Here is an 11,486-nt window from a genome sequence, read left to right on the forward strand (position 1 = left end):
TTTTAAAATTAAAAATATTCTACACCATAATTCAGATAGTCATTTCGGCTGTGTTTGTTTTCTGGAAAATAGTTTTTGAGAAATCATTTTCCAAACTTTCCTGTGTTTATTTGCCATTAGAAAACTGGTCAACGGAAAATACTTTCCAGTTAAAAAAGAATTTAGCTTGGTTTCCAGGAAAGTGTTTTCCTTTTATTTTGGGTGAAAAACACTTTCAGGAAGTTGTAAAAAAATTAAAAATGTCATATTATTTGTTGATTATATCAAATTTAGTCATCAAACTTTTAATTGCTATATATATTTTGTTTTAAATATTTTTTTTTCAATTCCATCCCTTAGAATTTAATTTTTTATATTAATTTGGTCCTCATTTTTATAATTGTTATTTGATTTTTCCCTTATCATTTTTTTATTGAAATTTTTTATCTATCAAATTTGGTCCTCATTCTTTTGATTGTTACTTATTTTATTTGAAATAATTTATGAAATGTTTATTATTATTATTATTTTAATTTCTTCATCTTTTGTTTTTATTTCTATTATTTTGATTATTATTTATTTTATTTGAGATAATTTATGATTTTTTTTTTCAATTTCATTTTCATTCAACTTTTTAATTTGTAAGATTTGTTTCTCATTATTTTAATAAACTTAAAAAAAAAATATATTAATAAGTTATTTTCCAGCTCATTTTCCATGACATAACTAAACACTGTAAAGTGTTTTCCATCTTATTTTTCATTATATTATCAAACATTGAAAAATAATTTATATTTTTATAATTTAATTTTAAAAAAAAACTATTTTCAGCAAATAAACGAAATCTTCAACACCAAAGATCTATTGCGTCTTAAAAATTTAAATTGTTAGAGAATTTATTTATTTATTTATTTATTATGTGCAGAGCAGCTCAACAACTAGACAAACTTTTAGTTCATAAACTTGGCAAGGCTTTAAGCCTATAATCGGGCTCGACCCAATTAAGAACCTAGCCCTAAATATGATACAGCACACACAGTACAAGATTTGACCTGATTTAAGATTTGGATAATAGATTAGCTAGTCAACATGCAAGATGGTAGGTCAACTCATGAATGGGTGAATCAATTCAATTTTTTTTTTACCAAAATAAAATCATTTCAATTTAAAAAGAAATCCAAAAGACATCATTTTGATAAAAACCTGGTTTGAAATGAAATTTGGCCAAGATATACAGGAGGCTTCAGACAGGTCGAGTTTTATTACTATATACATAATTTTCTTAGGCTCAAGACAAGTATGCCCACACGCCACAAGAGGGAAAATGAAAATAAAAACAACAAAACTATTTGTACTCTCCACACAATACAACACATGGCAGAGACTAGAAAAGTACATCCAGTAGGAGCTGTTCTCCTTATAATCAACCTTCTCATGGCTTCACGTATCTCTCTCTCCCGCTCCATCCTGCTCCTCCAACGCACAAACAACCACTTCCCTTATTCCCATTTTACCCCCAAACGTTTTCCCAAATCTTATCCTTGCCCTCTCTGGTCTTCGTCCTTCTCCTTGTGTCTCCAAACACTTCACAAATCATCAACCACAACAGCAACAACCCCTCCCTCTATCTCTAACTGCTACTCTTCAATTTCAATGGACCCTGTTGTTGATGAGGCCAATCCTTTACTGCAAGACTTTGAATTCCCTCCTTTTGATGTTGTTGAGGCCAAACATGTTCGACCTGGGATTCGTGCTCTCCTAAAGAACCTCGTATGTTCTTGTCTTTATATGTTCTTGTTCTTGACGTTTTCGTTTCTGGGTTTGCTTTAATTATTCCTTGCTAACCTTTTGTATTCTGCTTTTTGTGCTATCAAGTTGAAATCTTTTGTTAGTTCCAGTTTATGGGTTGATCAAAGTTTGATCTTTTTGGTCTGTGATGGTTCTTACTGATGTTTTTGTAGGAGAGTGATTTGGAGGAATTGGAGAGAACAGTGGAGCCATCATGGCCAAAATTGGTAGAGCCATTGGAGAAGATTGCAGATCAGTTGACTGTTGTTTGGGGTATGATAAATCATCTTAAGGCTGTTAAAGACTCACCTGAACTCCGCGCTGCTATCGAAGAAGTTCAGGTAAATTGTTGTCTTCTCATGCTCTATGCACATGAATTCTAATATATGAGTCAAAATTTTGCTTTGATTAAAAGTTCGTTTTAATTCTGCATTAATTTGTTTATCGCCCTTCTTGTGAATTTGTGCGCTGCATTGCCCTTTTGTGCTCACAGCTTTTAGCTTTTGTCTACAGCCCGAAAAGGTGAAATTTCAGCTTAGGCTGGGACAAAGTAAACCTATATATAATGCATTTAAGGCCATCCAAGACTCTCCTCAATGGTCATCACTAAGTGATGCTCGGAAACGTATAGTGGAATGTAAGTATCTTAAACTTCTCTTGTTGTCTGAAATATTATTATGTGCTTTTACGTTTTACGTTTTTCGTTTACCTAATTCTTTGTTTTTCTCTAGCTGTCTGGTTTTGTTACCCTGTGACTTCAGTCTACCAGTTTCGTTGGTTTGCTGAATTTTTATGGTGTCATGACCATAAACAAGTTTAGTTGCTGGATCACTCTTGATTGCTGTCAGCAGCATTAAACTGGCGGGGTTGGGACCACTAGAATAGGCCTTACTTTATAATCTTTTCTTGAAAGAGGGAAAGGAGTTCTTTGCAGGGGTTGTTTTGGATGTTGTAGCAATGTTCTTGTTAAGTTTGGATTGAGTTGCGTTGCACCTGGACTGCATCCATGTACATGATTTTGTGATGCCTTTCTCTTGTATCAAATGAGTTGATAACTAGCCCCCATCCACCAAGACAGGGTTGCATGATCTGGTTTTCATATTTGGATCATTGTAAATGATGCAACTTTAACTATTTGATTATTTGGTCTTTGGGGGCCTGCCTATCAGAGAAGAATAGAAATGAGTGTGTGTTACCTTGCAGTTGTTGATAGATAGGAGATGTTTCTATGCCTCTAAGGCCACCAGATGCAATTTTATGGCAGCAAGCACCTGTACACTGAATAGTCATACAAGGATTACGCTGATTGCTGAGAATGATATGAGCTTGAAACATTGAAGGAGGGAGGAAAAATCATGTTAATTGAATTTATTTCCACTGATATTGGTCAATTGTGACTTGAATGGATGTGGAAAGTGCTTTTAATGGTCGCATATTTCATGAAATCCTGTTGATCTGCTGGTTTCATTGAACCCCATCAGTTACTAGATGTACTCTTCAACAAATTTCAGATTACTTCTTACCAACCAGATGTACTCTGTCGTGCGCTAGGGTTATCACTTACCAAATAAATGCTATATCATTTTCAGTTTCCTTGCTTCCTATTTAATTCTTGTGACATGATCATTTGAGATTACACCTAAGCTATCTTACATGCCTGATGGCTTTTATATTTTTATGAATACAGCCCAAATAAAAGAAGGGGTTCTTAATGGTGTTGCTCTTGATGATGATAAAAGAGAGCAGTTCAACAAAATTGAACAGGTGCTTTTATATCAACAATTTTCGTTTGAAAGACAGAGCTGTCTTCTATTCCTTCCTGGGACACTTGGTTATGTGCATATGCTACCAAGCGCACTCTTAAGTTCAATGACAACTACCGTTCAGTGCAAGTCTTAGTTTTGCATTGCTCATTGCTTGCTTCTCAATTAACTGTTTGATTTGCAGGAACTGGAAAGACTATCCCAAAAATTTGGGGAGAATGTACTGGATGCCACAAAGAAGTTTGAAAAAATCATAACAGATAAGAAAGATATTGAAGGATTGCCTGCTACCTCACTTGGTTTGGCTGCACAGACTGCAGTATCTAAGGTACTGCATGTCATTATCACTGCTAGTTGGTTTCATTCATCAAGTCTAATAAAGTGTTTTCTATTATATATCATCGTATCAGGGGCATACAGATGCATCTGCTGAGAATGGACCATGGATAATTACATTGGATGCCCCAAGTTTTATGTCTGTCATGCAACATGCAAGAAATCGTGGTTTACGTGAAGAAATCTACCGTGCATATGTAACTCGAGCTTCAAGTGGTGATCTGAATAATACAGCAATTATTGATGAAATATTGGAGCTTAGGCTTGAAAAGGCTAAGCTCCTTGGCTACAACAACTACACTGAGGTATGATTCATTATTATGTTAAAGCTCAAAGCTACTTTTGATATGCTGATTCAATTATTTATAACAGGTAAGCATGGCAACCAAGATGGCTACTGTCGAGAAAGCAGAAGAGCTACTAGAAAAGCTGCGCGCAGCTTCTTGGAATGCTGCTGTTCAAGGTAACATATTAAATTTCTCGGGACTGTAGTGGCATCACCTTTTTGCAATACTTTTGAAGTTTAAGTGAAACTTTGCTTGTCAAGAGTTTTGCTTGTTTGTGACTTTTTCTCTTGAAAAGTCATGTTTTTATTTTCTTTGCAGCTTTTTAATATGAAAAATCTGCATTTACTAAAATGTCATACATTGCTCTGGTATGCTGTTGTCTGTTTGTGATATCTGTGGTTGAACTAAACTACAGGGTTAGTATATTCTTAAAAAAATGCATATCCCAGCACACCTTGCCCTTTTCAACCTCTCAAAATTTCCCACTTCATCTCTTTTAGTAATATCACATGCTATATGTGGCACTGCAAACTTACCCTCTCTTTGCATGTGTAAGTGGGCTGCTTGGAGATTTTCAGTTATAATAGCATCTCGATTTAGGTAAGCTTCTATCAATTGTAGGATCTGCCTCCTTCAAAACCTGGAACTTCAAAACTCTTTCAGTAATATCACTTGCTATATCTTGTGGTTCAAACGTGCTCTCTTCTTTGCATTGGTAATTGGGCTAGTTGAAGATTTTCAGGTGTACTAGCATCTTGAATTCGTGGTAGAGTTGTACTAGTGTTTGTTTCAATGGGTGCTTTGCCTTGTACAATTTTTGACAGCCACTCAGTGCTTGCATTGCATCAAGACATTAGTTTGCTAGATATTACATAAATATCTCAATTTTCAAACATCACATCACTATAAATCAGTTTGGATTGTTTAGTTGTCTTCTTCAGATTCTCACAACTAGATTATTTCTTTGTGGATACGGAAGACCTTGAAATCATTATGATGGTTTCTTTGTCTGCTTCAACATCTAACAACTAGATCCTTTCTTTGATCTTTGTAGATATGGAAGACCTTAAAATTTTCTCCAAAAGTCAAGGTGCAATGGAAGCAAATGATTTAACTCACTGGGATACAGGCTTCTGGGCTGAGAGGCTGCGTGAGTCAAAATATGATATCAATGAGGTCGGTTCTCCCTCCCTCCCTCCCTCCCTCCCTCTCTCTCTTTCTCTCTCCATCTATATTCTCACTCTCTGCTTATAATGTGGTATAGTTTTGATTTAAGCATGTTGCAGGTTTGGTATGTCAAGCTATGATTTATGTTTGTTCTATAGGCATTTGCTCTCAAATTCACCTGGCTCTATAAAAGTGACATGTTCCTCCAATGATAGTTTATTAGTATGCTACTCATCTACCTATATACACTTGTTTTTGGTTGGGTGGGTTTAGTACATTTTGTTTTGTAAAAGGTCCATTAGCTTTTATATTTATGCTGATTTTTATAATCATGGTCAAAGGTGGGTTAGGAACTGATTTAATTCTTATTGTCGAAGAAAGAAGAGTGATATAATTGATAAGAAACTCTATGTAGATATAATTCTTTTTCTTTGATTGCGAAATCCATTCCTGCTGTCTTTAAACGAGTTCTTTCCTTTCACTTCATGGTACTAAAGAATGGATGTGTGAGTGTTAATGTTGTGCACCTAGTTTTAAATTTCATCAATTGTTGTTACACAATGCCATTCAACAGGCTTTAAGACCACTACTACATACTTATAACCTGTTGCATAATGGAGAATATGGCTGCTACCATGATGCAGCGCCTACAACTCTATGACCGTAAGTGCCATAGCATTTTGTGTGATAAGCGTTGCAGATGATTATCTTCAATGCTCTAATGTCTCACCTTCTATTGTTTGCTTCATCTGCTTGCCTTATTCTTTCTGTAATATATATTTCTGTCTGAAAATGCTTTGTATCTCTTGGTTTATATTCTGCAGGAAGAACTACGTCCATTTTTTTCATTGCCAAAGGTTATGGATGGCCTTTTCAACCTTGCAAAGACTATTTTTGGAATTGATATTGAACCAGCTGATGGTCTTGCTCCGGTGATTTATTTCATTAACTTCATTTTACACTGCTTTTCTGTTTGTGAAGGAGCTTATTTAGTTTAAGCTCTATCAATAACCATTTGTTGTGTAATAGGTTTGGAATAATGATGTTAAATTCTACTGCGTCAAAGATTCCTTGGATAGTCCAATTGCATACTTCTATTTTGATCCATATTCTCGTCCATCTGAGAAACGGGGTGGTGCATGGATGGATGAGGTAGTTTCTCGAAGTTGTGTTTTGTCACCCAATGGTACTGCTCCAAGGTTGCCTATTGCCCACATGGTGTGCAACCAAACACCGCCAGTTGGGGACAAACCAAGCCTGATGACATTTCGGGAGGTAAGTTAACATTGATTTTTAGATCAGGGACATGGTTGTTCTCTGCAGAAACCTACATAAGTTTCAGACACAATAACTCAAAATATCGGTGTAATGGTGCAACAACATGTGTATATTTTCCTTAACATAAATGAAATGGAAAACATGTCTAACTATCACATACCTGGCTTTCATGGAATGAAGAATTTTATATCGTTATACTGCATTAATTTGGTTGATTATTATGGAGTTATGTGTCTTACGAAAGGGAAGTTCGGTGCTGTTTTAGAAAGAAAGGCATATCATGCAATTTACTAATGGAAATGGATATTGCAGTGAGTGGTGTGGTTTTATATCTTATATAACCTAGTTACGAGGGTTGATGACACTTTTTGCAGGTTGAGACTGTATTCCATGAATTTGGTCACGCCCTCCAGCATATGCTAACCAAGCAGGATGAGGGTCTTGTTGCTGGCATCCGGGGTATAGAGTGGGATGCTGTTGAATTACCCTCCCAGTTCATGGAAAATTGGTGTTATCACAGGTAACATAATGTGAACCTCAGTGGAGATTGATCTTCCATAGCATTGGTAGTATAATTCTTTCAAACAGCTTTGTGGAAAGAAAAAGGATTAATTGCTGTGAGTACAAGGTTCATGATTATGAATATAGCTCTTAAGCTTCCTTTTTATTTCATTCCTTACTATGGATAAACGCTCCTTGGCTACAGCAGTCTGGTTTGTTTCTTATAGCTTCTTTCTCTTCACTCACATAGCAAGACATTGGAATTGTGGTTTTCCAATGACAAGTGCTATGATGCAACTTATTTATAAATTACTCATTTGTTCTATCATGGAGATTTGGATTTATATAAATGTTCTTGAAGGATCTCATCTATTTAGATAGTATCAATTACAAATTTACGCAACATGTATGTATTTACTTGTGTTGCTGCAGGGAAACTTTGATGGGCATTGCAAAGCACTATGAAACTGGGGAAAGTCTCCCCGAAGAAGTGTACTTGAAGCTTCTTGCTGCAAGGACTTTTCGAGCAGGGTCCTTTAGTCTTCGTCAGGTAATTAGTTTATAATGGTGCTTTCCATTGTTTTCGTTTTGCAATTTTTTGGCTTTAAGTTTTTGTATATGCTACGTTCATTTTGTTTTGTCAGTAGTCATCTGAGGATAGTGCCTTTCTTACTAGATTTTTCTTTCTATGTTAGGTCTCATTTCCTTTTTCCAGTTTCACGATTGTTGAGATACTTATTTCCATTATACAAGATTGTTACCATTATACAATTATTATGTATATCACATTAAGGACGGTCAATTTTTACACCTTATATTCCGAGTCCATGAGAAAACCGTAAATGGACCTGCGTGCCTTTTTTATTATTTTTTTAGGCAACTTCTTTTCCTCTCTCCTGGCACCATTCAAATTCTACAAGTAGTCAAATTCCTCACCCCCACTGTGGTGATCTACTCACTGTTCACCAGCTTCATCAAGGCATAAGGGAAAATCACATTCCTTCTCCTTTCTTAATTGTCACAATTTCAGTTGTAAACATTCTAATGGCTTTGAAACTGCAACTTGAGAACTTGCAGGTTCAAAGTTCTTTTTTGAGCTTAAAATCACCTCGGTATTGTCTTTCAACAAAACCATAGAGAAGCTTGAGAAAAACGCAGTGGAAGTGAATCATTTGGTCTTCAAAACTTGAGCATGCCATTGTTGAATTTCTTTTTAAAATTCAACAAACAAAAGATTGAGAAATTTCAACTGGCTTTTTTGTAAAAGAAAAAAAAACCTGGCTTTCTTTATGTTCCTCTCCCTGGTGCCATTGTCTCCATTGTAAGATTTTTGTGTAGTCTGTGACTAGGATTTACTGGCAGACACAGTAAGGGGAAACACCATGGACTTTCTTTTATCCTCTTTCTCCTTGCATAAAATGGGGGTGAGGAAAGAACTTGATATCAGGACTTAAAGAGAGTAAGGGTGTCTATTAAAATTTTTAAAAAAAATATTGTGTGGAACCTGTTTAACATGTTTGTGGATTTAGAAGATAGGATCATGGAAATAGACCCCTCTCATCACATTATATATGGTTTCTAATTTCCCACATTTTCAAGTGAAAATGTTATGTTTGAGAAACGCTTACCTTATTTTGGATAGTTTAGTTTTTGGAATGAATGCTCACTCACTGTTTATTTTCAGATAAAATTTGCAAGTTTAGATTTGGAGTTGCATACAAAATATATACCAGGTGCGTTGGAGTCTATCTATGATGTTGACCAAAGGGTCTCTAAAAGGACACAAGTGATCCCTCCTTTGCCAGAAGATAGATTCCTCTGCGGTTTCAGTCATATTTTTGCAGGTTTGCTTGACTGTAATGTTTATTTGGATTTCTCAGTTTTTTTACTTGGCTTCATCCTTCCCCTTTTACATTCCCTTGATTTTTATACCTTTTTGTGAATATTAGGCGGTTATGCAGCTGGATACTACAGTTACAAGGTATGTGTCAAAATACTTGTACACTTGCACACAATAATGCAGTTAAAGCTGAAAAGAATGTTGCAATGTTAGTTATGCTAATAGTAGTCCAAATCATTGTTAGTTAAGAAAATTGAATATCTTAGAAGTTTTCTCCCTCAGCTTTTATATGATCGTCTTGTAGGCTCTCCATAAGTGACTTGAATTTTAGCGTTCTATAGGTCCAAAGTCTGGCTTGAGCTTGCACAATTCTCTGTTTTCTTCCATGTTTCTGACACACAGAAAATGAGGAAGTTTGGCTGCAATTTATATTCTGTTTCCTCTCCTCATTTTGTCACTCTATGGCATGATATTTAAAGGCAATTCCTTTTTGCAGTGGGCTGAGGTATTATCTGCTGATGCTTTCTCAGCCTTTGAGGATGCTGGATTGGATAACCACAAGGTATGGATAAAGGGCTGTCCAACTGACCTATGCAGCCTTGCCACTGATCTTTTACTCTTAATTTTCCATCTTTGATTTGTGTGCATTGATTATAGAAATTCTCTTTCTACATTGCACCTAGTTGATTATTCATTCATGCATCCTCTTGGTGGGTTGTAATCTGTGTCAAGATTAATTGGAGTGTTTGAACTCTCCCTGACGGGTCCTTCCTGGAGCTCACCAATCATAATATCTCTATTTCATCTCATCGATCTAGGAGTTGACTAAGAATCCTACCTCAAAATCATAATTGATCCTTCTGATAAATAGCAATGATTTTTGGCTGGGGATATTAATGAAATGGGTTTTGACATTAAAATTCCATGAGGAATTTGAGATGTGGGATCCCTAGCCTCTTTAAGTTTGAAATTGTATCTCTAGTTCCAAGAATTCTTCCATATCAATGCCTTTAGTTGGAGTTTGTTACGTCATAATGAGTGCTATACTATGATAATGACATGAACAATTTATTAAAAAAACAATGTCTTTTTTCCTTTTTCACATTTGCATTTGGTGCAAGTATAGCTTGGAATAACGAAGCTCTGTGATGCAACAGGCTGTTAAAGAAACAGGGCACAAGTTCCGGGAAACCATTCTTGCTCTTGGAGGTGGAAAAGCGCCACTAGAGGTTAGATAGTAAAAACTATATTCCCTGCTGAATTTCCTTTACTTAAGCTCCCTCTCTTCACAAGCTGTCAATAAGATAACTTCTGTGTGGTTTTGCTCTCTTATTCTATCCTGTCCTTTTGATACAACCTCAATTCTTGGCCTACATTTGCGCTGGTTTATCCAGTTTAACTGTTTAACTATAAACCTTTGAAGTTTTTGGCCTGAAAAAAAAAAAAAAGAAGAACATAACTGTTAGCTCAATCACATCATCCAAAAACTTGAAAGCTAATAATTCCAGCAATTAGGATGTTCAAACGTTCCTTGCTAATTATTCCCATCTTCTTGAACTTGACTTTCCTTGTTTTGAAACGTCCAGGTTTTTGTTGAGTTCCGAGGGCGTGAACCTTCGCCAGAGGCACTGCTCAGGCACAATGGCTTGTTATCAGTGACAACCTCTGCATAAGTTGCATTTTTCATACCAGATGGTATCCGGGCTGCTGTTCTTTCTTCAAATTGAGTGGCAAAACTGTATCTGGTTCCTGGGGGATATTCTTGTCGTCAAAGTCCAAGCCCTTTTTATCTCATTCAATAGATCATTATTGCACAATGAACTTGGAAAATGATTTTATTCAAGTAGTAATGATTCTCCTTTCAAACACCTCTTAAGATGATTCTTGTGATGTTTATTTTTTGGTTGCTTTTCTTTGCCTTTTTCTAATGGCTATTGTTCATGAAATGGAACGTTGCAGTGGACATAGATAGTAAGATCAGAGAGCAATCTAACCTTAAAATAACTTGCATCTGTTTTTCGAGAGGAATTGGGAGAAGGATGAATAAAAATAAAGGAATTATTAGGAATATTTATCCTTTGACAATATGGATAAAGACTCGATGAAGGGATTTTTCAATCCTTGTTTTTTTATAATATTTTGATCCATTCAATTTTTAATATCTTCAATCTAAATAAGTTGATTTCCATCCTCTCTCTCTCTCTCTCTCTCATATTAACTAAACATCTAAATGGATAGCACATTATTCTTTCTTTCTTTTTTATTTAATTCAATCGACTCTTCCTTCTATCTATCTTTGGTGACAAACATGGTTAAATCTTAATTATCTAAACTACTTAAATAAATAAATAATTCATAATAAACAAGTAGGAAGAAATAACTAAATTTAAATTTAAATTCTTGCATGTTTGAGCTCTGAACACATTGAAGCTTGAAAGGAAAAGAAAAATGAAATGTAATAATGAGGGCTTGCCTTGAAAGAAAGAAAAGATTGGATGTTTATTAGGGAGTTAAACCTAAGGAAAGAAATGAGAATTAAAGGCCACA

General features: G+C 35.4%; 1 protein-coding gene across 1 annotated transcript; it reads left to right on the plus strand.

Moving 5' to 3' along the window:
• Positions 1-1,303: 1,303 nt before the first annotated feature.
• Positions 1,304-10,815, plus strand: LOC118037270 (probable cytosolic oligopeptidase A). Its single transcript, XM_035043183.2, has 17 exons — positions 1,304-1,749; positions 1,941-2,108; positions 2,281-2,404; positions 3,455-3,531; positions 3,715-3,858; positions 3,941-4,171; positions 4,239-4,329; positions 5,208-5,329; positions 6,145-6,252; positions 6,350-6,595; positions 6,973-7,118; positions 7,532-7,649; positions 8,784-8,943; positions 9,049-9,080; positions 9,436-9,501; positions 10,097-10,168; positions 10,526-10,815. The coding sequence occupies exons 1-17, from the start codon at positions 1,354-1,356 to the stop codon at positions 10,610-10,612; spliced, it is 2,388 nt and encodes a 795-aa protein (XP_034899074.1). The 5' UTR covers positions 1,304-1,353; the 3' UTR covers positions 10,613-10,815.
• Positions 10,816-11,486: the final 671 nt, after the last annotated feature.

This window comes from Populus alba, chromosome 14 (assembly GCF_005239225.2).
Source record: "Populus alba chromosome 14, ASM523922v2, whole genome shotgun sequence".
Taxonomy (NCBI): domain Eukaryota; kingdom Viridiplantae; phylum Streptophyta; class Magnoliopsida; order Malpighiales; family Salicaceae; genus Populus; species Populus alba.

Excerpts from the sequence above, each read along its gene's own strand:
- LOC118037270 (XM_035043183.2), top strand. The coding sequence starts at position 1,354 with ATGGCAGAGACTAGAAAAGTACATCCAGTAGGAGCTGTTCTCCTTATA. Across the intron at positions 1,750-1,940 it reads GTGCTCTCCTAAAGAACCTC|GAGAGTGATTTGGAGGAATT; the intron begins GTATGTTCTTGT and ends ATGTTTTTGTAG. Across the intron at positions 9,502-10,096 it reads CTGGATTGGATAACCACAAG|GCTGTTAAAGAAACAGGGCA; the intron begins GTATGGATAAAG and ends GTGATGCAACAG.